Source organism: Vulpes vulpes, chromosome 9 (genome assembly GCF_048418805.1).
Source record: "Vulpes vulpes isolate BD-2025 chromosome 9, VulVul3, whole genome shotgun sequence".
Taxonomy (NCBI): domain Eukaryota; kingdom Metazoa; phylum Chordata; class Mammalia; order Carnivora; family Canidae; genus Vulpes; species Vulpes vulpes.
Window position 1 is genome coordinate 59,027,969 of NC_132788.1, and position 26,819 is coordinate 59,054,787.

General features: G+C 44.4%; 1 protein-coding gene across 2 annotated transcripts in view; it reads left to right on the forward strand.

Annotated features, from left to right (window-relative positions):
* TMEM40 (transmembrane protein 40) overlaps positions 1-23,977 on the forward strand; it is a 33,019-nt gene extending 9,042 nt beyond the window's left edge. For both annotated transcript variants that reach the window (XM_026016944.2, XM_072720254.1), the window contains 10 exons: positions 7,253-7,333; positions 7,992-8,123; positions 14,160-14,213; positions 16,716-16,751; positions 16,845-16,877; positions 17,261-17,308; positions 21,774-21,845; positions 21,927-22,001; positions 22,534-22,596; positions 23,360-23,977. In XM_026016944.2, coding sequence (XP_025872729.1) covers positions 7,261-7,333; positions 7,992-8,123; positions 14,160-14,213; positions 16,716-16,751; positions 16,845-16,877; positions 17,261-17,308; positions 21,774-21,845; positions 21,927-22,001; positions 22,534-22,596; positions 23,360-23,379 — 606 coding nt within the window. In that variant the 5' untranslated portion in view covers positions 7,253-7,260 and the 3' untranslated portion in view covers positions 23,380-23,977. The remainder of the gene's footprint in view (positions 1-7,252; positions 7,334-7,991; positions 8,124-14,159; positions 14,214-16,715; positions 16,752-16,844; positions 16,878-17,260; positions 17,309-21,773; positions 21,846-21,926; positions 22,002-22,533; positions 22,597-23,359) is intronic.
* Positions 23,978-26,819: the final 2,842 nt, after the last annotated feature.

Below are 26,819 nucleotides of genomic sequence, written 5' to 3' on the forward strand. Positions count from 1 at the left end.
GGTTGCTCATCAGCTAACCTTAATTTAGGAGGATGATCCTGGACAACCTGGGTGGGCCCAATGTCACAATGACACAAGGGTCCTTTTTTTTTTTTTTAACTTATTTATGATAGTCACACACACGGAGAGAGAGACAGAGACATAGGCAGAGGGAGAAGCAGGCTCCATGCACCGGGAGCCCGACGTGGGATTCGATCCCGGGTCTCCCGGATTGCGCCCTGGGCCAAAGGCAGGCGCTAAACCGCTGCGCCACCCAGGGATCCCCGACACAAGGGTCCTTAAAAGTGGAAGAGGGGTGGGGCACCTGGATGGCTTAGTCAGTAGAGCATGCGGCTCTTGATCATGGAGTGGTGAGTTTGAGCCCCACGTTGGGTGTAAAGATTATTTTGAGGGCAGCCCAGGAGGCTTAGCAGTTTAGAGCCGCCTTCAGCCCGGGGCCTGATCCTGGGGACCCGGGATCAAGTCCCATGTCAGGCTTCCTGCATGGAGCCTGCTTCTCCCTCTGCCTGTGTCTCTGCCTCTCTCTCTGTGCCACCCAGCTCACTTGCTCCTCATGTAGAGTGGGTATTATCTGAGCTGGGCGGCGAAAGCACTGTTGAGGCTGTGACAGCTTGGTGTCCCTGAGTATCCAACCATGGGCCCAGTCCCTTGTGACACTAGGAGCTTAGAAAATGTAGGCTGAACCAAAGGGGAAATCCAGTTTAGCAAGATCTGTGGGTACAGAGGCCCTGGCACCACCAGTGACTCAGCAGGGCCTGGTCTTTGGGAGAAACATGCTAGGAAGTCAGGCATCCATTTCCTTGTAGGATGAGCCTCAGATGGGGGGGAAGCACCTGCAAGAGGGGGCTTTAGGAGCCTCCAACCAGGGTCAGGGAATGGGGTTCTTTGCTGGAGCAGGGTTTTGATTCGAGACCACCTGTCAGCTGGGAGACCTAGAACAAGTCACTTGTCTATATGAAACTCAGCTTCTTGCTGCATATTATAAGCCTTGCACTCATGAAATAAGATCTTGGGGAACATACTGTGTTCTCTTTCCTCTTTCTGCTTTCTTCACTTCTCCTGTCTCAACACCTCACCATCCATCTTGCTCCAGAGGAGGTTGCACGTGGTGAACTTGAGCTTTGAAACCCGTCCCAGACATCCCTCTGCCAGTGGCTGATGCTCCACTGTGAGTGCTGTCCTTTTGAGTTATGCATTGCCCTGTGCACTAATTCTTTTTTTTTTTAAGATTTTATTTTTTTATTCATGAGAGACACACAGAGAGAGAGAGGCAGAGACATAGGCAGAGGGAGAAGCAGGCGCCATGCAGAGAGCCCGATGTGGGACTCGATCCTGGGTCTCCAGGATCACGCCCTGAGCTGAAGGCAGATGCTCAACTGCTAAGCTACCCAGGCATCCCATGTGCACTGATTCTTGAGCTTTAATTTTTTTAATTCCATTTATCCTTTCTTATAATACAAATGTGGGTAGAGGAGGGATGGGGTGAGGACACTAAAAGGAGAAAGAGGGCTCCCTCAGGTCCAATCTTCACAAAAGCTCCATTTCCCTCCCTTCTGCTGCATGAGTTTCCTGAGGAAGTTCCCCTGGCCTTAAGGACACTGCTCAGGGCCCCACCAATGGCTGACTACAAGCCAAGTCATCATCATTTGCATAGCACTCCCATGACTTAGTGGCTTCATTCCAGTGCTAATGACAGGGGCCTGAGTAGAGGTGACAGCTTCACTCCTTCCACCTCCCAACACGGACAGAGCAACTACCTTTGCTCAACCACTTACTAGCTACAGCCCTGAGAAAGTTCCTTAGTCTCCCCGCGCCATCTCTAAAGTGGGCACCCCCACAGCGAGCTGTCCCAGAGTTGTGGTGAGGAGTATATGAGAGGACACCTGTAATGTGCTCAGATGGTTGCTTGGCAGTTGGGAAGTACTTGTTGATGTCATTGTCATCATCATCATCATCATTTCTGCTTTTTGCCAGGTCCTGTGCAGGCTTCAGGGGACCCAGAAATGAATCAGTCTTAGTCTCTGTCCCCACCCACCCTGGTTGGGTTCAGGCTCTAGTGGAGGGGATGCATCCTGCTGAGAGCCCTTAGCAGAGATCTGTGTGTGACTAAGAATAGTGGTCCTTGAAGTTGTGCAACAAGGTGCCCTACCCTAAGAAAGTCAAGTCTGGCAAAGGCAGAATTGACTAGGCTCAGGAGAGCAGCATGCCCAGAGACAAGGTAGGGGTGCTCCCTGGGCCTCCCCCCAACCTCCTTCTTCTTTAGAGTTGCTTCCTGCCACTTTTTCCCATGTGGGACAAGGCCCCTTGCCTCTATGCCTTTGCATATTGTCCCCTCTGGCCCTTCTTTTTTTTTTTTTTTTTTTTAAGATTTTTATTTATTTACTCATGAAAGACACACAGAGAGAGAAGAGAGGCAGAGACATAGGCAGAGGGAGAAGCAGGCTCCATGCAGGGAGCCAGCCATGGGTCTTGATCCTGGGACTCCAGGATCATGCCCTGGGCCAAAAGCAGGCACCAAACCACTGAGCCACCCAGGGATCCCCCCTCTGGCCCTTCTAAACTCACCCCAGCATTCCCTCCTTCAGGAAATTTCCCTGACTGACCCTGGTCTGATTTGGCCCCTGGGTTCCCACAGGCTCCTGATCCCTCAAGAAATTCCTTGAGGACAAGGATGCAACTTGTTCACCATATATCCCCAGTTCTAGCACACAGTATGTGCTCAATTAACAGACATAATGTAAGAGAAGGAAAGTTCATATCAAAAATCTTGACTATAAAGTTTGATTTTCCTCAAATAACAAGAAAGCAGGCAGCTGCTGGCAAGGGCTTGGCAGCTCAACAACATCTCTGCAATTACTTTGGCTTTTCCTCATGGTCATAAGGTGGCCACTGTTGCTCCTGCCATCACATTTATCTTCAAGGAAGGAAGGAGAGGCAAGACACAGCACCAGCACTGTTGGCTTCTTTTGTCAGGAGAAGCAAAACCCTTCCCAGAACCCCAGCCAACTTCAGCTACAAAGGAGGCTGACAAAACAAGTAACTAACTGGAGCTGGAAAAACAAATCTGTAGTTTTGTTAGCAAGAAAGTAGGGCAGGGCTGATGGGGGGGTGGAGGAGGATTAAGAGGGTGGAGAAGGGAAGATGAGGACTGGTCAGGCAACTAACATAGGGCTTTGTAAAGGAGGTGATATTTTAGCTGTGTCTAAAAAGTCAGATAAAATTTTGACGGGGCATGGGCTGGGCTGAGGCTGGACACCGAATGTCTGAGGGTAAGAGGAGGTCTGTAGAAGAAGAAACTTTCATTTACTGAGTACTGCTAAGGGCAGGCACTAGCTACCTTTCCTCCCTAAGGTACTACCATTCCTCGTTCACAATTGAGGTAACCAGAACTAAGAGAAGGTGACTGCTATGCTCAAGGTCATCCTGTGCACAGGTGACAGGAATGTGGTTGGATCCTGGTGTGTCTAACCCCAAAGCACATGCTCTTGCTGCTATACAAATACTGTCTTCTTGCCACTCCTGATGTAATGGTGTCCTGATGAACAAAACTACAGTTTTGTTAGCAAGAAAGAAGGGCAGGGGTTCTGGGGGAAGGAGGATTAAGGGAGTGGGGGGAGGAGGGTGGGAATTGGTAAGGCAACTAGCACAGGGCTTCATAAAGAAAATGGCATTTGAGGGCAGCCCGGGTGGCTCAGCGGTTTGGCACCACCTTCAGCCCAGGGTGTTATCCTGGAGACCCCTGGATCGAGTCCCATGTCGGGTTTCCTGCATGGTGCCTGCTTCTCCCTTTGCCCGTGTCTCTGCCTCACTCTCTCTCTCTCTATGTCTCTCATGAATAAATAAATAAAATCTTTAAAAAAGAAAATGGCACTTGAGCTGTGCTTGGAAGGTCAGATACACTTTTGACAATAAGAAAGAATGGCCTAGGTCTGGAGGCCTGAAATCATCTCAGCTGGCATTTATTCCACGCCTGCTCTATACCAAGCATTGGTCTAAGTGCCTTACATGTTTTAATTCATGCCATTTTCACAACAACACTATGAGATAAGCGCTGTTATTGTTCTCATACGACAAAGGAGGAAACTGAACCAATAAGAGGTTGTCATTTGCTCAAGATCCCACAAACCAATGTGTCAGGATCCAAACCTAGGTGGTCCACCTCTGAGGCACAGGGAAGGCTGTTGTCTTGCCAAGGTCTTGGTAGATTGAGAGTAGATTCTGTACCAAAAACAAACAAATTTACAAAGAACCCAAACTCACAGATACAGAGAATGGATTGGTGGTTGCCAGAGGTGGGGATGGGGAATGGATGAAATGGGCAGTCAAAAGGTATGAACTTCCAGTAATAAAATAAATAAGTCATAGGGATGTAATGTTCAACATAGTGACTATAATTAATAATAATATGGTATTGCAGGGGGCTCCTGGGTGGCTCAGTCATTTAAGGGTCTGCTCATTTGGGCACATGACCAAATGTGCCCTAGACCAACATTTTGGGGTGTATTAGATAGACTATGGGTTCTGGTGCCTCTATAAAACAGGAATAATAAAACATACCTTGCAGGGTTATTGTAATTTGGTTTGGGTCATCATGAGCTCAGGGTGATGGATCAAACCCTCACAGAGCTTGGTGCTCAGTGTGGAGTCTGCTTGAGATTCTCCCTTCTGCCTCTGCCCCTGCCACTTCTCATGCACTTTCTCTCTCAAATAAATAAATAAATCTTTAAATAATAATAACAATATGGTATTACATATTTGAAAGTTAAAAGAACAGATTTGCTTTTTAAAAATATTTTATTTATTTATTCATGAGAGACACAGAGAGGCAGAGACACAGAGGGAGAAGCAGGTTCCCTGCAGGGAGCCGGATGTGGGACTTTATCCCAGGACTCTGGGATCACGCCCTGAGCCAAAGACAGTTGGTCAACCACTGAGCCACCCAGGTGCTTCTTAAAGAATAGATCTTAAAAGTTCTCATTATAAGAAAAAGAATTTGTGGGGCACCACAATAGTTTGGGGCACCACAATAGTTTGGGGCAATAGTTTGCCCCAAACAAATGCCTTAGTTGATTCACTTTTGTCTTGTTAATGTGAAAGAAAACAGCAGCTAACATTCACATGGGAAGTACTCCCGTTCTATCGTTGATATTGGCAACTTTTTTGCTGAACCTGGTAGTGATCAAAAATTCATCAATAGTCTGATTTTGTGACACTGTTGTTGGCAATGGACTTATAAAAACCGAGAGTGGGTTTTGCAAGAAATTCCAAAGCCCACTGAAATTCCAGGTATGTGGAATTTGCAATAAAGAGTACTGTATATTTTATTATTTGTGAACTGTATGCTATACATTTTTTATATCAGCAAAATATATAACAAATGTGTGTGTGTGTGTGTGTGTGTGCATGTATGTGTACTTTTTTCTTTTTTCTGGAGAACCATTAAACAGTTCTGGGCTCACCACCATGCATATCCTATCCACCCACATTCCATTGGCAGGAATGTAGTCAAATGGCCACACTCAACTTCAAGGGATGTTGGTAGTCTCTAGCTGGCTGGCCATGTGCCCAACTAAAATAAAGGCTTTGGAGGGGAGCTCCACTTCATGTATTTTCCCCAGGGGAGAGCACTAGCTGACGGAAGTTGGCCATTTGGATTTTCCAAGGCCACAGTTAGGGCCTTCTTGTAGCCTCACCTGGAGGTCAGCCTCCATAGTTGCCTCTAGCTCCTCTCACAATTTTGGGAAGGTACATACAGAGTGTAGTGTCCTGAACGGACAGGTTCCCAAATTTTGCTCTTCACCTTCAAGTGCCTGCTTCCTGCCCTTACCTTCACTGCTTGCATCCCTAATCCTGACAGGCATTCCAGCAGGGCTGAACGCCAGGGTGGCCTTTTTTTGTTTTGTTTTGTGCCCTAGACCAACATCTTGGGGTGTATTAGATAGACTATGGGTTCTGGTGCCTCTATAAAACAGGAATAATAAAAAATACCTTGCAGGGTTATTGTAATTGTCAAATAAGACAATCTTTGGGGAAATTTCGTTGTCTAGAAATTATAATTCAACTGTGAGGAGCAGGTAATCCCAATTCCTACTTAACTGGTTTATGACCAGGTTCAGATAAATCCTTGGAAAGACCATCGATGATGTAGTTTTGAAACATAGGTGAGGTTTCATGGGGTGAGGTCCGGAGCCGATGACCAAGAAAGAATTCTTGAGATGTCTTTTGTTCAAAATGGTGGTTTTATTAAAGCCCCAGACAGGACCCTTGGGCAGGAAGAGCTACTGCCCCAAACTTGTGAGGGGTGGCTGATTATATACTTGGAAGTTGGTGGTGGTAGGGAAAAGAGAAATTTCAGAAGGATTTTCAGATGCTAAGGAAGACTCACAGGATTTGGAGGCCTTGCCATTGTCATGTTGTTTTTCCCTCTTAGCAAGGCATTAACATTAAGACGGTTGGGAACTTCCTGGAGGAATGTCACTCATATCCCACCCAGGAGTGGCCAGGGTGGGAGTGGAGAGGGTCTTGCAGGGTATCAGCTGGTGCTTTGTCCCCAGCTGGCCTTCTGCTCCCTCATCAATGAAGTACTACACTGAAACAAGATATTGGCATATTACATTTTTAAGTACATAAGGAAAAATTATTGGCAATTTTATTACAATGAGAACAATACTGTTAAAAATTTAGAAAATGTAAAATGAAAATAAGAAGCTAAAAATACCCATAATACCACCACTCAGAGATAGCCACTATTTATATTTTGATATAGCTCCAGTAACTATTAACTCATGGTATGTGTTTATTTGGATCTCTACCTATGCCCTTAGTCTCCTCAGCAAGATTATGTTGAAGAAAGTGCCAGACATCATGTAATTTCATCATAAAAATCACAGTATCCTTACATTTAAGGACACTTTATTTTTTTTTATTTTTTTAAAGATTTTATTTACTTATTTGAGAGACAGAGCACACACACACACACACACACACACACACACACACACATGAGGCAGGGGCAGTGAGGAAAGGCAGAGGGAGAGGGAGGAGAAGTAGACTCCCCACTGAGCAGTGAACCCAATACTGTCTTGCTGTCTGTATCCCAGGACCCTGGGATCATGACCTGAGCAGAAGGCAGATGCTTAACTGAATGAGCCACCCACTTGTCATTTTCTTCTTTCTTTGCCAATCTTTTTCTATGTTAAGGGGATTAACTAAGGTGACATTCATTAATTACTTATTATTGTTATTCCTCCAGGGAAAACCATGGAAACTTCAGGACCTTCCTCCCAGACTCAAGATGACAGTCGAGTCCATGCAGAAACAGAAGACCTAGACTGTATGTTCGCCTTCTCTCACCCTCTGGGCAAAGCCACATGGGAGGTAGAGTCCAGCAGTGGGTGGAACTGAAGAAGATCTGTTCCTCTCATGTGGCATAATGGCTCAAGTCACAGTTGAATCCTCTGGAGAAGTAATGTTTTCCTCACACATGTATACATGTGCTTGGTTCAGTCCATCCCCTAGAACTTTATAGCTTTGGGGACCTTCATTTGCTCCCCAAATCTCAAGAGGGCTCTGGAGGTTTGGGTTGACACTAGTGAGGGTCCTCAGAAGGCAGGAAGGTTCCTGTGCTACTCCAGAATGGTTAATGAGAAGATTCACTTGACCGGATCATCCCTGCCCTATAATTTATACTGCATCCTAAATTGACAACTATTGTACACAATTTAGTGGCCTCTGGGCAGAATAGGGGGCTTAGAAGGCTCTCCGGTCTCTATATTCAGAGAAATTTGTGCCTTGGGGCTTCCTAGAGCCTCTAGGGCCTCTGAGAGCTCTGATCTTCTATACCTTCCATTGGCCCTACGAGGTTAGGGAAAGTGTCCAGAGAATCTGGTCATTCCTGACCTCCAAGTCCAAGTAGATGCCTGGGGAGCTCTTGGTGGTCACTGGGGTGGGAAGGGAAAGAACACTCATCGTTTTCTATATGTGCTTCCTAGATGAAGAGACGGATTTCTACAAGCCAGACAGGGAGGCTGGACTCCTTTCCCAAGAACAACCTAAGAGACACAAGTCTTCTACCTCTTCCTCCTCCTCATCTTCCTCCTCCTCCTCATCATCCTCTTCCTCAGGTATAGTAATATTTATATATATGTATATATGTGTATATATATATATATGTTCACAGTATTATTCAAGAAAAGCATTTACATGGAAAAACAATGCCCCATAATCTCCGACCTTGATACTTTAATTCTCTTTTTCCGTATCCCCTTCCAGATCCCACCTATCAGTACACATGATTTGTACACAGTTATAACTGACCGTATGGACAATTTTGTCCTCTGTTTAAAATTTTTCCTCTTTGGATGTCTGGGTGGCTCATCTGCCTTGGGCTCGGGGTGTGATCCTGGAGTCCCAGGATCGAGTCCCACATCGGGCTCCCCAGAGGGAGCCTGTTTCTCCCTCTGCCTGTGTCTCTGCCCCTCTCTCTCTGTCTCTCATGAATAAATAAAATCTTTTTAAAAAATGAATAAAATAAAATTTTTTACTCTCATATCCTGGGCATTCTGACATGTTATTCTGTAATATCTCTGCAGCTAAGATTCATGCTTACCAAAAAGCCTCGAGTGGCTGCATCTCATATAAAGTAACATTCAGGTTTATCAGGAGCACTCTGGTGTTGAACTCAATGCACCTGTCTGCTCAAGCAGCCTACCTGGTCTCAACCCTTTCTTTGCTACTCCCTAGCTATGTGTCCTTGGGTAAATTGCTAAACCCTATATGCCTTGGGGTCCTCCTCTGTAAATTGGGGATGGTAACAGAAGTTACTACCTCATGGGATTATTGTGAGGATTACATTTACACATGTAAACTTTTAGCTTTTATCACATAGTAAAAGCTCTAAAAAACAACTGTTAGGATTATCCACCAACCTTACCACCAGTTTACCATGCTCATAAGCATCCTTGCTCAAAGGCTTTTGCTTTTTGAATTTTTCACACAAATTGTGTCTTTAGCATCAAGTCCCCCATGAGTCCTTCAGGAATGTACATCTTCCATTGGGTCTTGATTACAAATTGCCACATTGTTCGCCAAGAGAAAGAATGTCCTTTCATTTTTATTCTTTTAATTCAAAATGAGAGGCTGAATTGGTAGTAGCAGCAGCAACATCATGGCTAGCATTTACTGAACATGTACTATGTACTGTTCAGGTACTGTTGAACAGGTACTGTTCCAAGCACTTTACATGTAATAACTCAGTTAATTCTCATAGAGACCCACTGAGGAAGGTGCTATTATTCCCATTTTACAGGCGAGGAAATTGAGGCATGTGGAGGCTAATTGACCTGCTGTCAGAGGGCTCAGTAACCAATTCGGGGTCCCTGGAGGTCTTCCTAGGACTCAGGGGTAGGCTCTGGTCTACTCTGGCATGTGGAGGCTAATTGACCTGCTGTCAGAGGGCTCAGTAACCAATTCGGGGTCCCTGGAGGTCTTCCTAGGACTAAGGGCTCTGGTCTCCTCTTCCGTCAGAATGCCTGCACTAAGATCTGCTTTACAGAGTGGGCTTGGGCCTAAGGTTTTATATGAAGAAAGAATTCTCAGGCTAAATCCTAAAAAATGCTTGCAGAGCCCTGGCATCACATCCTCACATTCAAATCATGAGACTGAGACTCGAGACCATAAAATCTATGCATTTTCTCTAGACAGAGGAAAGAGAGTGGTTGGTGGGCCCAGTGGGTTTATCTGTAGCCAACCTCCTCATGGACTGGAAAGGAAGCCACTGCCTTCATTAAAAAGTACAATTGAGGGCAGCCCAGGTAGCTCAGTGGTTTGGCATTGCCTTCAGCCCAGAGCGTGATCCCAGAGACCTGGGGTCAAGTCCCATGTCGGGCTCCCTCTATGGAGCCTGTTTCTGTCTCTGCCTCTCTCTCTCTCTCTCTCTCTCTCTCTCTCTGGTCTCTTATGAATAAATAAATAAAATCTTTAAAAAAAATAAATAAAAAGTATAATTGACCCCTGAACAACACAAGGGCTAAGGACCCTGACTCCCCACACAGTTGAAATCTGCCTGTAACTTTGGACTCCTTCAACCCTTAGCTACTAAAGCCTACTGTTCACTGGATGCTTTACTGAAAACATAAACAGTGATTGATATATATTCTGTATCTCGTTTTCTTACAATAAAGTAAGTTAGAGAAAAGAAAATGTTATTAAGAAAAGGAAGAGAGGGGTACCTCAGTGGCTCAGTTGGATGAGTGTCTGACTCTTGGTTTTGGCTCAGGTCATGATCTCAGGGTCATAAGATTGAGCTCCGAGATGGGCTCCTTGCTTGGCATAGGGTCTGCTTGAAGATCCTCTCTCTCTCTCTCCCTTTGCCCCTTCCCCTGCTTACAGACTTTCTAAAAAACAAACAAACAAACTTTTGATTGTGGAAGATTACAAATAAGAATACTGTAGAAAATATGGAGCATATAAGGAAGTAGAAAGAAGAAGAAAATCATCCTTTGCTCTGTCACCCAGAGATAACCACTAAATATATATATTAGTGTATTTCCTTACATTTATTCAATAAATATTTATTGAGCACCAACTATGTGCCAGGCTTTGGGATGGATACTGGGGGCATGAGCAACCAACTATGACTCTTTCTGCCAAGCTTAATTTTTTAAGTAATTGAATTAGAGAGTATATACAAAAGTTGTCCTCTTTTTATACAGCCTATAATTCTGTAATACCTTTCATAAAAAGTAATTTTGATCTCAGCTCAGTCCTTGATCTCAGGGTCATGAGTACAAGTGCCTCATTAGGGTCCATACTGGGCATAGAGCCTACTTAAAAAAAATTATGTATTATGAATATGTCCTAGAGAAAGCTAAAATAATGTTCATTTGCATGTTGATGGGAGTTGTCCCTGGCAGATAGAATTTGGAGCAATTTTTGCTTTCATTTTCTGTATTGTTTGATATTTTGCAAAATGCAATGAAAAAGGCCTTTTTTTTAAACATTGATTAATCTTATAAAATACAGAAAAGAAGAAAACAGGAGCGAACCAAAATCCTCTATCTCCTGAGATAAACACTGCTGTTGTAATCTTGATGTATTTCCTTTTTTCTCTGTATCTAGCCGAGATCACATATGCACAGATTTTAAAGCACAGTTAATCTGGCTTCCTGGAAATTTAAAATTTATCCACAACTGAGCAAGAGCTTCCCAAGTACACTGAAGGACCTAGGCATTGCCAGAGCCATCTTGATCATTCTAAGGAAAGGGGAGTCCTCTGGACCTGAAGCCAGGAATTTCTTGCAATGCTGACCGGTCCAAGAGTGCAAACAAGACTGTCATTTTTCAAGTCTTGATCAGGCTCCTCCTCCAGGCACTCTTAGAACAGTAAGGACCCAGGGCTTGTCCATCAGGAGCTCAAGATGGTTGGAGAGATGGACACCACCACCACTGGCCCTCATGTCCACAGTATCAAGCACAGTTAATGCTATATAACTCCAGATGAGGGAGGCCAAAGATGAGTGTGACCCGGGGCAGTTGGAAAAGCCTTTCTACCTCTTAAGCTTCAAGATAAAAGAGACAAATGGGAAGAGCCTTCCAGGTGGGAGCAAACAGCATGATGTTGTGGGAACACTGAGATGACACAGCTTTGTGCTTATAATATGATACCTTGGATGATCTTGTCTTACTTCATGAAAGCAGCAGTGGAAATATTAAATGATTTATCCAAGATGACACAGAAAGTTTGTGGCAGCTCTCCTATGCCTCCCATCCCCCAAAGAGCTCTCTTTCCTCCAGGTCACACTCCTCACATAAGCTAAATTCTGAGAACCCCAGAACCAATGTATTTCAGGCTTGTTCCAGACCCAGGTTCTCCTATAGCTTCTATTTGTTCCCTGCAGAGAGCAGTGATGAGGATCAGCACTCAGGAGTAACTGGAAAATGTCAGCCAACTCAGGGGGGCTGGACACCCACCCCAGGGACAGCTAACCTGGTAGACAATAGGCCTCACCATTTCTCCTTTGCCCACTCAGCTCACTGTTGAGTTTCTCAGTGGGATTGAGCATGCCTATGTGTGGATGTTCCTCACAGCATGATTTATTTTTTATTTATGTATTTATGTATTTATTTATTTATTTAAAAATTTTTTTTAAAGATTTTGTTTATTTATTCATAGAGACACAGAGAGAGAGAGAGAGGCGCAGAGACACAGGCAGGAGAGAAGCAGGCTCCATACAGGAAGCCTGACATGGGACTTGATCCCTGGTCTCCAGGATCACACCCCAGGCTGCAGGTGGTGCTAAACCGCTGCGCCACCGGGGCTGCCCCTATTTTTTTTTTTAATATTTTATTTATTCATGAGACAGAGAGAAAGAGAGAGAGAGAGAGAGGCAGAGACATAGGCAGAGGGAGAAGCAAGCTCCCTGTGAGGAACCCAATGCAGAACTCGATCCCAGGACTCCAGGATCACACCCGGAGCCACAGACAGACACTGAACCACTGAGCCACCCAGGCGCCCCTAACAGCATGGTTTATAGTGAGGCATCAGTAGCAAGCAGCCTAGTGTCCAACAACAGCAAAGTACACCCTCTCTTGGCTACAGCTCTGTTATTCACATATCTCTGAAGTGAAAAAGAAAGATGTCAAATCATATGATTGTCTGATCTCATGTATACCCTGTAAAAATTCACACATATGTGGTTATAAATAAGGCTGGAAGGAAAAATAGCAAAATGTTAGTGGTTATTTCTGGATGGTTAAATTATGGGTGATTTTTATTTTCACTTTTTTGATCTGTCCTAACTATAAATATTATACAATGGGCATGTTCTATTTTTACAACCTGGAGAAAATTTTGGCAAAAATAAAAAATTTAAGTAAATTTTGGCCTAAATGCATTTTAGGAAGAAAAGAGCATGGGGGAAAGAGCCTGGATTAATGCCTAGGACAGAACCTAGCACACATGACATGCTTAATAAATGCTGACCTTGAAGCTGAAGTTGAGTTCTGGGTTCTGAAGATAAAAGCCTGGGTGGCTCAGTCAGTTAAGCATCGGATTCTTGGTGTCAGCTCTGGTCATCATCTCATGGATTATGTGATCGAGCCCCTAGTCAGTCTCCTTGCTCAGTGGGGAATCAGCTCAAAGTTTATCTCCTTTTGCCCCTCCCACTACTCATGCATGTGCTCATGCTCCTGTGGTTTCCCTCAAATAAATAAATAATTTTTTTTAAAAAAGTGATTAGGATTGTAGACTTTGGTGACAGATCTATCTGGGCTTTGGAATTGCTACTTATTGGCTGCGTGACCTTCAGGGAATAATTTAATTTTGTGAGCTTCAGTTTCCTTACCCATAAAATTGGGAGGGAGAGATACTAATAACTTCTGCACAAGATTTCCATAAGGATCTAATGAAATATTAAATATAGTTTAATATAGTTCTTGGAGTGCGTGGGTGGCTCAGTCAGTTAGGCATCTCCCTTTGGCTCAGGTCATGATTCCCAGGTCCTGGGATGGAGCCCCATGTCAGGCTCCCTGCTGAGCAGGGAGTCTGCTTCTCCCTCTCCTTTACCCTCTCCGTCTGTGCATGCTCTCTCTCTCTAATAAATAAATCTTTAAAATAGGGACGCCTACGTGGCTCAGTGGTTGAGCGTCTGCCTTCAGCTCAGGCCGTGATCCTGCGGTCCTGTGTTGGAGTCCCACATTGGGCACACTGCATGGAGCCTGCTTCTCCCTCCTCCTGTGTCTCTGCCACTCTCTTTCTGTCTCTCATGAATAAATAAATAAATTTAAAAAAAATATTTTAAATAAATAAATAAATAAATAAATAAATAAATAAATAAATAAATAACTTAGTTCTATATAGATACCTAGTAAGTGCTCAATAAATGACAACTCTTGACTTTGAAGGAGGCTCAGGTCCACTCAGACCCTCAATTCTTTGTCAGGAAACCAACCACAGTCACCTTTGGGTGTGTGGGGGGAGTCAGACATGGTAAAGAGAAAGTACTCATAAGGCTGTCTTGCCTCTTGAAGACTGCCAGGCTCACCTCCAGCACAAACAAGGACTGTGTTTACTTTTTAAGGCTTTGGCTAGGTGGGAGATGGAAGCTGCCCTGGGGTGCTGTGATGGGATAGCTAACTAAAGGGGGGTTATCTCCACTCAGGTACTGAGCATGAGGAACCTGACCTCTTGAAGGATGAGCTTCAGCTCTACGGAGGTAAGTCATTGTCCAGTGGCTTTGGAGAAAAGAATTACACAAAGTACATGAGGCCTTTGGGCTTTGTTGGACAGAAACAAGTTTATGAGGGTGTTTCATAGCTGAGAAATGCTAGAAAAATATCAGAGTTATGTCAAGATGAATGGTTAGAACACTGGTGGATGGTGATGGGGGCAAGCATTTTCTACCATGGTGAGGCTGTCCCAGATTCTCTTCCAAACTATAACCTTGACTTGTAGGGTGACTTAGGTCAGTCACCCAATCTTTCTGCGCCTGAACTTCCAGCCAGCAAAATGGAACATGATTAGTACCCAGTGTCTTGGAATAGTGGGCTGTTTACAGGGGTACAGGAAAATTGAGGATCCAATTTCTAAAAAACTCATGTTATGGAATAATGATCTCCAGGCATCATGATTATTACAGCAAGGAGATACAAACATTATGGCACTTGGCTTGGTAGCACTTTGATGAAATGAGAACAATTTGTAGGAATGAGCCAGTTCACCAAAAAGCCTAAAAACTGCATACTGCAGACAAGAAAACCCATTTAACTTTGTTTAATCCATGGGGCGCCTGCCTGCCTCAGTTAGTACAGTACATGACTTGTGATCTTGGGGTTGTGATTTTAAGCCCCATATTGGGTGTAGAGATTACTTAAAAAAAAAAAAATCTTGATTTTCTTTAATCCAATATTTCTATGCCCCTACCTATGTAGTCTCCTAACACCTGATAATAACCCAAGAAAACCAACAAGAAACACATACACCTTCTAAGAAATGTAAATGAAATATTTTAATTTCTGCATCAAGATATTACCCATGGCTGCCTCTGGGTGGTAGCATTGTGAGTAATAGTTACACTGTTTTAATTGGTTAACTGGATTTTCTAATTTTCTTTCCTTCCTTTTTTTTTTTTTTCTCACAAAAACAAGTATTGCTTGGTTTAGAAAAATGTTTTTAATTACTCAGGTAGTATAAGAATAGTTTCACTGGGTGTAAAATGAGAGAGAGAAACTGTTACATTTACAAATATTTAAAAATGTTTTTGGGGGTGCGTGGGTGACTCAGTCAGTTAAGCATCCAAATCTTGATTAGGGCTCAGGTCATGCTCTTAAGGTCGTAAGATCGAGCCCTGCATCAGGTTCCGTGGTCATTGAGGAACCTGCTTGAGATTCTCTCCCTCCATGCCACTCTCAAATAAATAAATAAATATTTTTAAAAAATGTTTCTTGAGTGCCTGGCTCGTTCAGTCAATGGAGCATGTGACTTGATCTCAAGGTGAGTTCAAACTCCACATTGGGTGTAGAGATTACTTAAAAACAAAATCTTTAAAAATATGTTTTTCTCATCATAAAAGTAATTCATATTTACTGTAGAAAACATAGATATCACCACAGATTTGTGAATTACTCCCTCCCCCCCCCCAAGACATTGGAGCTTCTTAGTAAATTACATTCTTGGAGTTGGTCTCATTTCATTTTTTTCTAGTAGGTATGTACCCTCCATACCGTCCACCCTCAAGTAACTTGCGGATAATGTTTTCTATTTGCATAGTAGCCCTAAAACAGTTCAGCATGCTTATTGTCATGTGCTGAGTGCCCCCTTCTGGTACTATGTCCTGGGGCTGACCTGAAGGATGGAAAGTGTGCAGGCAGAGTGACTGCTGCTGGTAGTGGCTATACGGGGTCCTGCCTGCCCTTGAGTGGAAGGATTGGACAGGCCAGGAGAGAGGCCACCAGGAACTAGAATAGTCACCAAGAATCAGGATAAATGGGGTGGGTAGGCCACTGTAGACGAGATTAATGGGGAAGCTGCAGCTTGGGACAACTACATAAGGCTCACATCAGCCTCAGCAGCCCATACTAGGTCAACACTCAGGGTATGGGGCTGGGGTTCCCAGTGTGCAGCCCATCTGCACCAACTCAGAGCCTAGTGGGGCTGGGTCCACGTGCCTGGGTGTCATCACCTGTATCTTGCATAGTCAAGAACAGGCACAGGTTGCAAACTGGTGACCACATGTGTGCAGATGTGTTTTATGTCTCATAGAGTCATCTTATTGTTATTATTATTATTGTTGTTACATTTCATCAACTCATAATTTTTCACATTTAGACATCTCAGAAATCAGGATGCATCTTAAAATCACTGGCAACTTATAATTAAAATTGGCAGTGGCTTTTCCTTACATAGTGATATGTGAAATAATGTCATGTCTCACAAACAATGACATCTTGATTCCATGGACTACAAGAGTTGCCAGCCTTTCTTATAATCACGATGTTGTTGTAAAAACCTGGATTTCTGGCTTCTCGTGGGAATTTGAATGACCTATAAACACTAGACAAGCATTCCTACAGTGGCTGGTGGGTGGTGGCTGCCTTGCTCCAGTCACCCCAGTTACACGTAAAGTCTCTGAGTGAGATCCACCTTCCCCACAGTATAACTTATCTCCACCCAGAGGATAAGGGATATGTACATGATAACTGATTTTCCTCCCATGTAGGTTCCCCTAGAGAAGTGGTGCCCTCTGGAGAATCAGGTAAGTGTCCACTTAGGGGAAGGGGGTTGTCAGTGCTGATGATGGGCAGTCTGGGCACTGTTAAGGCACTAATTTTGGATTTCTAATTTCCAGGACTCCGAAGAAAAGGCTCTGACCCAGCGAGTGGTAAATACACAAACTCCAAGAGGAGAGGGGGAGGTGGCCTGGATTCCAGGGGGTTAGGACAGGGTCAGACAGCCTGAGAGGGCAGGTCAGTCACAGCAGAAATGACAGCACCAGCCAGAGCATCACCTTGATTCTGGAAAGAGCTCTCCAAGGAAAGGAAACAGAATGCAGACTCGGGCCTGTGTAGCGAGGAGAGGAGTGAGTGGAGGTCCCAACGACAGATACCCCTACCTTCACAGCTTTGCTCTGACTGGTCCTGCGGTGAGGGCCCTCTGTCCTGGGAAGAAGAACCCAGGAGAGCCAGTCTCAGGGAAGCAGGGAAGAGAAAACCCCACCTGTCCTCCTTCATCAATTTCAACACTCGTCTCTCTCTTGTTCTTAAGGAGAAGTAGAGGCCTCTGAGTTGAGAAGACTGAATATAAAGAAAGATGGTAAGGAAATAAGTTCCCCAAAACTGCTTCTCTTTGGTCAGATTTCTACAGGGAGAAAGTCCTCTGGTGGCCTAGAAAAACAATGATCATAGCCCACTTCTGTCGTGTGCCCTACTTGCAAACTCCTCCACTTAGAATCACCTCAGGAAGGTGATACAATGCTCACTTTGTGCAGATATTGAAACGAAGGCCCAAGGATGGAGTGTGACCTTTCAACTAGCAACTGGCATAACCTGGCCTCGAACCCTGGTCCTGTGTCGCTTCTGCTATACAGTCACAGGGATGATAAATGCTCCCCTCTAGCCCTCTGGCCATGATGGGGAGTTGGAAGTGGGGTGAGGAAGCCTGAGGTTAGATTAGCCTGGACTCTAGGGAAGGAGCCATGAGAACTGGAAGGAGCTCCATTGCTTTAAGCCTGGAGTCCATGAGGGCTTCACGGGGGAGGACGGGAAAGGGACAGGAGACCAGGGTGTTTTATGAAACAAATGGCAGTTGTCCTAGAAACATCTGGGGTTGTTGCAAAGGTTCACTTTCAGGGAGTGGGAGACCTTGGTGTGAGTCCCTGACTCTGCCTCTGTCCAGCTAAATGAACCAGATTTTTTATTTTTTAAATATTTTATTTATTGATTTATGACAGACATAGAGAGAGAGGCAGAGACACAGGCAGAGGGAGAAGCATGCTCCTCGCAGGGAGCCCAATGTGGGACTCGATCCCAGGACCCCAGGATCACGCCCTGGGCGAAAGGCAGGCACTAAACTGTTGAGCCACTCAAGGTTCCATGAACTAGGGTTTTACAACTTTCCTGGGCCTGTTCTTTTTGATGGCTGCATAGTGTTCCATGGTATAAACTTATTTGTCCAGTCACCCTCTGATGAACCTAGATGTGTCTGATTTTTTGCTGTTACTGTTGTTGCACCAAATACCACTACATTGGTATAAGATGGAGATTCCCAAAGTACAGGACATGACATTATACTCCAAAGTAAGAAGGTGATTTCCTTTTCTGCTCTCCTTCCTACCGCAAAATCTTAGTCCAGACCCCCTGTATCTTTTTTTTTTAAGATTTTATTTATTTATTTATTCATGAGAGACACAGAGGGAGAGAGAGAGGCAGAGACACAGGCAGAGGGAGAAGCAGGCTCCACGCAGGGAGCCCGACATGAGACTCGATCCTGGGTCCCCCGGATCACACCCCGGGCCGAAGGTGGTGCTAAACCACTGAGCCACCCAGGCTGCCCCCAACCCCTGCGTCTTTTTTTTTTTTAATTAATTAATTTATTTATTTATGATAGTCACAGAGAGAGAGAGAGAAAGAGAGAGAGAGAGAGAGAGAGAGAGAGAGGCAGGCAGAGACATAGGCAGAGGGAGAAGCCAGCTCCACGCACCAGGAGCCCGACATGGGACTCAATTCCGGGTCTCCAGGATCACGCCCTGGGCCAAAGGCAGGCGCCAAACCACTGCGCCACCCAGGGATCCCAACCCCTGCGTCTTTAATGCTACCCTGACCCTTGCTCAATGCCCTTCAGACACAGACAGCAGAGCCTTCTGTAATCACAACTCCCTGGCCGAGTCAAGGGCCCTTTGTTCTCTCCACAGTGACTGGCCCAGCGCCTGGCAAAGTGCAGGAGGGCCTTAGTCACAGAGCACACCTGAACACCTGCCCAAGTCACAGAACCTGCCCTCAGCTCCTCACCATACTTCTGTGAGCGATGAGAACCCACCAAGGCACTTCTGGCCATTGGGCCCACAGAGATATGTGCACAGAGATTCATGTGTAGTGTTATTTGGTGCAGCAACAGTAACAGCAAAAAAATCAGACATCCGTAGGACAAATAAATTAAGTTTATACCATGGAACACTATGCAGCCATCAAAAAAAACAGGGCGGATCTACATATGTTCTGAGATGGAAAAATGGCCCTGATCTATCCATGAGAGGAAGAAAGCAAATGATAGAGCTGCAGCTGAACAAACTGGTCCTGCTTTTCTTAAAAATTCAAGTACAGTTAACAGATAGTGTTATATTAGTTTCAGGTGTACAATATAATGATTCAATAATCCCACACATTTCTCATCATAACTTACTCTTTATCCCTTTCACCTGTTTCACCCCCCACCCCACACCTCTCCTCTGGTGACTATCAGTGTGTTCTATTTAAGAATTTAGGTTTTTTATTTGTCTCCTTTTTTTCTTTGTTTGTATGTTTGTTTTGTTCCTTAAATTCCATGTATGAGTGAAGTCATATGATATTTATCTTTCTCTGACTGACTTGGTTCACATAGCATTATACCCTCTAAGTCCATCCATGTTGTTGCAAATGGCAAGATCTCATTATTTTTATGGCTGGGTAATATTCCATAATATATACATACCCCTTTTTTCTTTATCCATTCATTCATCAATGGACATGTGCGTTGCTTCCATAATCTGAGTGTTATAAACAATGCTACAATAGACACAGGGGTGCATATATCTTTTCAAATTAGTGTTTTCTTTTTCTTTGAGTAAACACCCAGTAGTGGAATTACTGGATTGTATGGTAATACATTTTAAATTTTTTGAGGAACCTCCATAGTTGGTTTGCCACAATGGCTACAACACTTTTCATTCCCACCAACAGTACATGAGAGTTCCTTTTTCTCTACATCCTTGCCAGCACTTGTTATTTCTTGTCTTGTAGGGATTTTGCTCAGAGAAAATGAGCAAAATTTGGAAAAATGTCCCTTTATGTTTCTGCCCATTTTTATTCGGATTGTTATTATTATTGTTGTTGTTAAGTTATATAAATTCTGGGGCCCCTGAGTGGCTCAGTTGCTTAAGCATCTGCATTCAGCTCAAGTTGTGATCCCTGGGTCCTGAGATCGAGCTCCCCACCAGGCTCCCTGCTCAGTGGGGGGTCTGGTTCTCTCTCTCCCTCTGCTGCTCCCTCTGCTTGAGCTCTCTCTCTCTATTTCTCTGTCGAATAAATAAATAGATAAAAGTTATATAAATTCTTTATATACTTTGGATATTAACCCCTTATCAGATATGTCATTTGCAAATGTCTCCTCCCATTCCAAAGGTTGCCTTTATGTTTTGTTGATGGTTTCCTTCACTGTGCAGAAGCTTTTATTTTGGTGTCGTCCCATTTGTTTAATTTTGCTTTTGTTTCCCTTGCCTCAGGAGACATATCTAGAAAGAAGTTGCTATGGCTGATGTCAAAGGAATTGCTGTCTATGTTTTCTGCAAGGAATTTTATGGTTTCCTATCTCACATATAGGTCTTTCATCCATTTTGAATTTATTTTTGTGTACACTGTAAGAAAGTGGTCCAGTTTCATTCTTTGGCATGTTGCTGTCCCGGTTTCCCAATACTATTTGTTGAAGAGACTCTCTTTTTTCCATTGAATATTCTTGCCTCCCTTGTTGATGATTTTTTTTTTTTTTTTTAATGATAGTCACAGAGAGAGAGAGAAGCAGAGACACAGGCAGAGGGAGAAGCAGGCTCCATGCACCGGGAGCCCGATGTGGGATTCGATCCCGAGTCTCCAGGATCACGCCCTGGGCCAAAGGCAGGCGCCAAACCGCTGCGCCACCCAGGGATCCCCCTTGTTGATGATTAATTGACCATAAAAGCATGGCTTTCTTTCTGGATTCTCTATTCTGTTCTATTGACCTATGTGTCTATTTTTATGCCAGTACCATACTGTTTTGATTACTATAGCTTTATAGTATATCTTTTTTTTTTTTTCATAGAGACGCAGAGAGAGAGGCAGAGACACAGGCAGAGGGAGAAGCAGGCTCCATGCAGAGAGCCTGACGTGGGACTTGATCCAGAATCTCCAGGATCACGCCCTGGGCTGCAGGCGGCACTAAACCGCTGCGCCACCAGGGCTGCCCTATAGTATATCTTTAAATCTGGGTTTGTGATACCTCCCTGCTTTTGGTTTTTTAAATGTGCCTATATATGCCTGGAAAGGTTTTGACAATCATTGCTTGCTTTTAAGGAGGGGGATTAGAGAGAGAAAATGGGGCCTTATAAAACTTGTAGGCTTGACATATTTGCATTTTTTACAATTGCATGTAATATTCATTTGACAAACAAAATACTGGGCAGTCCTGCATGCCTGGCAGTGCTTTAGTCTCTGAGCAAAATCCCTACCCACCAACCTACTGAGGGGAACAGAGAATAAATCTGTTTCACATTTTTTCTTTTCTTTTCTTTTCTTTTTTTTTTTTTTTGAGAATAAGTGTAGTAATAAAGATATAACAAGTTGAGTTGTGTCAGTGTTAGAAAAATAATAAAATGAGATAAAGCCTGGAAAGGAATGGGGCTGGGGTGCTTTCTTAGTTGGGCCACTCAGGAGCGGTGTGTCTGAATAAAGTCACATTGGAGCAGAGGCAGGAATACTTTTAGTAACAAAAAAAGAGAGAGAGAGAGAGAGAGAAAGAAGCAAATAGTAATTCCCCACCTCTGCCTTTACAGATGAGTTTTTCCATTTTGTCCTGCTCTGCTTTGCCATTGGGACCCTGCTGGTGTGTTATCACTATTATGCAGGTAAGGGCCGTGGGAACAGGTCGGGGGATAGGAGGGTTCAGACTTGCAGGCTGACTGTTCTCTCCCCTGCTGCCCTGGCAGACTGGTTCATGTCCCTTGGGGTCGGCCTCCTCACCTTTGCCTCCCTGGAGACTGTGGGCATCTACTTTGGGCTGGGTAAGCTCCCCGCAACCCCCCACACACAGACTTTTTAGGGGGAGTGGCTGGACTCCCACTGATGCTCACCGGGGGCCAGAAAGCCACAACCTAAACATTTTTTTAAAGCTTTCCTTATGCTCATGTTTTCTTCCTGACCACTTTCGAGGTCACTGTGAGGTCGTTGGCAAAACCCTGTGGAAAAAAATGGGCAGCTCCACAAAAATGCAACAAAAACAGTTTAAAGCGGCAAACAAACAGAATTAGCTAGCAATGGAAAACAAGGCAGTTCATGGAGTGGGGTCCTGAATTCACTGAGTTTCCTGGCACTGTTATTGCTGTTCGAGGTCATTGTTTTTAATAATAATAACTCCAGTACTATTATCTAAGCTTAACCTGGCTGCCTGAAATTCCACCATTAATCCTTGTTTGTGTGGGTTAGGCCTTTGTAAGGGGTGGCAAGGGGGGCGGGGCGGAGGTAGAGTAGGTGGGTGGCCCTGGATCCCTTGCTGGGGCAAAAAGCTCAAGCTCTTTTCTCTTTGTTTGTGAGCAGTGTACCGGATCCACAGTGTCCTGCATGGCTTCATCCCCCTCTTTCAGAAGCTTAGGCTGATGGGTAATGTTTGCCTACTTCCTATGTTCACCTTCTTCCTCCCTATCAAAGTCTTCGGTTGCAATCAAGGCTTATTAGCCTATGGGAAACAGCACAGGGCCTGGAGTCAGGGGCCTGGGTTCAAGGTCTACCCCTGCCGATTGACCAGCGCTGGGGCCCAGGATCATCTTTTAGCCTCCATTTCCTCCACTGGATCATGTGTGTAATAATACCCACTGCACAAGTATGTGATGCAAACCATGTGAGGAGGAATGGATGCAGAAGTCCTTAAGTGTGGGACACAGTGGAAAAGTGAAGGGAATCTGGGTGTTCCTCATTCTCTCATAGAACTAACCCAAATGCTATTTTTGCCATAATTTTATTTGCCTACTAGGTGTGCTTCAGTCATGTTGCAGTTGACTGATGAGGGAGCCGAGGCCCAGAGAGGTGGAGTGACTTGCTGAGGGTCACAGAGCTAGTGTGGCTGGGCTGTGCTAAAGGAGATCTCTTTGTTTCTGACCAGCAGCTCTGTGCCTACCGTTGCATCTCAAAACTGAGAGGCCAGGGGGTTGTGTGGCTCCATGCTGGGGACATCTGTCTCCTCTAACCCATTTAATTCATAAAGGGGAAATTAGTTGCAGTGGCTGTGGGTCATGGAGACCCATGGCTTCTAGGGTGACCACATGATCCCAGCTGTGAGGACTATTTGGGCATGTGGGGATGATGGTGGAAAGGAGGCCTGGCTGCCTTCAGAATCCCATGCGATCCTGTGGGCTTTATTTTCCAGGGTTCAGGAAGACTGACTGAGGCCAGTGCGGGGCTGGCAGCCATGCTGGGCCCCAGCATGACCACCACTGCATTTCCTGAGTGCACGAGAGCAGAGCCACATCCTGGGAGACACGCAGGCTGGCCAGTCTAGAGCAATAAAGAGAGCACTTTTCCTTCCATGTAGTCTGAACGTTGGCACCAGCCTGGACCCAGGTATCATTTGGGCAGCACTGGTGTGCATTCCAGCTGTCAGGATGGAAGGCAGAGGCAAGGTGCCAGGCCTATGCCCTTCATGGTTTCCTGGATCAGCAGGAGGATTCTAGGATGTCACTACTGTCGGGAGACAGTACGAGACCCCTGGGCCCCACAAGCCGTAATCCGTGTGGGCTCCTGATTCCTTTCAAATCCCCAGGCCATCCAGGTGAGCTCTAAATCTTGCAGAGTTATTCGAGGAAACAAAGCCCACTGCCTCGAGGCAGGGAGTCATCATGCCAGGCCTCTAGGGTGAACCTGATACAGGCGAGATGTTGAAGACGAAAGCCACAGCATCAAGGCATCTTCTCTAGCCCCATCACCTACTCCCAGACCTGCTGCCTTGGATTTCATCAAGATTCAAATAAAGGTTTTCTTTCCTGGACTAAGAGTCAGCTAAATGTTCCTTCAGGTTTCTTGAGCATGACAACACATTTGGAGTCTCCTTTGACCCCATCTAGGCAGGGAGTGCACCTTGTCTATTGGGTAAAGTATAAAAGAGAATAAAAGTATAACCCCTCATTTTAGGTCCAAGATTCAAATTGTACAGGTTCAGAAACAGGGTTTTGCAAACATTCCTTGAAAAGATCTGGGGCCATTCGGTACTCTAAGCCAAACAAATACCAAAGGGGTGAAATAGGAGCATACATATACAGAAACCCATTGCAAACTTGAGTTGCATCAATGGAGGTATAGCATCTAAAGGAGGTGACAGTAGATCCTACTTTATTTTATTTTTTTTTAATTTTTATTTATTTATGATAGTCACAGAGAGAGAGAGGCAGAGACACAGGCAGAGGGAGAAACAGGCTCCATGCGGAGAGCCCAACCTGAGACTCGATCTTGGGGCTCCAGGATCACACCCTGGGCTGCAGGCTGCACTACACTGCTGTGCCACCAGGGCTGCTCCCTGGAGGATACTTTCTTAAGTGTAAGATGGTCCAAGTACAGTCACATATGTTATCTGATTTAATTCTCACAGCAGCCTTGAGAGGTGTCAATCATCTTCATTTTGCAGATGGAGAAACAGAGACTCAAGTTCCCACAGTAAGTGGCAGAGCTGCCATTTGAACCCAAGCATGTGCTCTCCTTATGCTAAGCTGCCTTATAGAGCTTGGCTAGTCTAGGCCTCCACCCCAGGCAAAGCAGTCAGGAGGCAGCTGCAGTTTTCCCTAGTGTTTCCAGACTTTGGGATTTCTGAATTAGAGAATATTTTTCTAAAAAATGAGTGGAGGGGGGTGTCTGGCTGGCTCAGTTGGTGGAGCATGCCAGTCTTGATCGTGGGATTTTAAGTTTGAGCCCCATGTTGGATATAGAGATTACTTAAAAATAAAATCTTTAAAAATAAATAAATAAAATTGATTTTATTTATAATAAATAAAGGCACCTCAGTGGCTCAGTCAGATAAGCAGCCAACTCTTGGTTTCGGCTCAGGTCATGATCTCAGGGTCCACACTGGGTGTGAAGCCTGCTTGAGATTCTCTCTCCCTCTCCCCTGCTCTTCCCCCACTCCCACTTGCATACGTGCTCTCTCTCTTTTTTTTTTTTACGTGCTCTCTCTCAAGTAAATAAGTAAATATATAAAAAAGTCAGAGGAGGGTGGCCAACTCTTTCCCTTGTTAATTGAAGACCATAAAAACAACAAAGGACATCAACCATCAGCATCATTTTATAAAAGAAAGAATAGTTTTACATCAAAAAAGCAAGCATTAGAAAGAAAAGTTCTTAAATGAATAAACGAAACTTTCTGAAAATTTTACTGCGTGTCCTTTTTCCTCAAATGACCGTGGTCTGGTGAAAAAATCATCTTTCAGAAACCATGAAACTGGAGAATTTACAAGCACTTTTGCATTCTCTTTTTTCTACTCTGGTTCTAAGGCACCTCTCTCAGTGAAGCTTACTTCATTTCAGAAGAATAGTGACCTCTGAGCAGGGAATGTTCTTGATACTCACAACTGTGCTGTCTCAACATCTGGCTCTGAGCCCAGCCTTGACATGGATGTCCAGGGCAAAGTTCACCTTTACTCCCCTTCCTCAAGACTGTTTTGTTGTTCTGGGTCCCTTGCATTTCCACACGAGTTTTAGAAGCAGCTCCTCAGGGATCCCTGGGTGGCGCAGCGGTTCAGCGCCTGCCTTCGGCCCAGGGTGTGATCCTGGAGACCCGGGATCGAGTCCCACGTCGAGCTCCCGGCATGGAGCCTGCTTCTCCCTCTGCCTTTCTCTCTCTCTCTCTCTCTCTCTCTGTGTTTATCATGAATAAACAAATAAATATTATATATATAAAAAAAAAGAAGCAGCTCCTCAACTTCACAAAGAAGCCAGTGGGAATTGTAGTAGGATTGTATTACATCTGAAGATAAATTTGAAGAGTACAGTGCTTCCTTTTTAACATTTACATCAGAAAAAAAAATTGCCCCAAATCCCAGCACCTAAAATCAACTACAATTAATATTTGGGTGTGTTTCCTGTGAGTCTTTAGTGCAGGAGTTATTTATTTTTATTTGGGCCCTTTTCTCTTGCACATAGAATAAGGATTTTTCCACTATATAACAAGGATTTTTCCATAAGCAGCATTTCCAGCCACTGTGCTTTTCATGCTTTGCATAGTAATCCCTCCAGATCTAGGTAATAATATCAATGACTAACATCTGTTCAATATTTCTTACCTGCTGGCTGTGGAGCTAAGCTCTTGATAGACATCATATCATTTCATCTTCATTGAAACCCTGTGAGGTAGCATGTGTCATGATCTCCATTTTAGAGATGAGAAAACGAAGAGACAGGAAGCTAGATCCGGTATTTATCAAACATGAAGAGAATGAAAGTTTTCATGATAGAAATATGAACCTACAGAATTGAGGACGATGTGGTTAACCTCATTTTGTGAGATGCTGGGTCCTTGTGGCTGGCTCAGCTGCTGCCGGCTGGGATTTTGGCCAAGTTCTCCTCTGCCCTGGCCTCACTATACTCATCTGTACAGCAGGGATCACAGCAGTACCCACCTCACAGTGTTGCAGCAAGGAGTACATGAGATAATTGCATAAGGTCTTTATTTTTAAAGGATCATCCATACATATTTTTATTAGATGCCTAGTTTTATGTCTCATATATTATAATAATTAATTTTATTAAAACCCTGTTATGGAGATTTTTTTCAGGTTTATATTCTCATATTTGAAGATAATCCTTTTTGTTTTTGTGTCTGCTTTTATTATTTGAGTATAGTT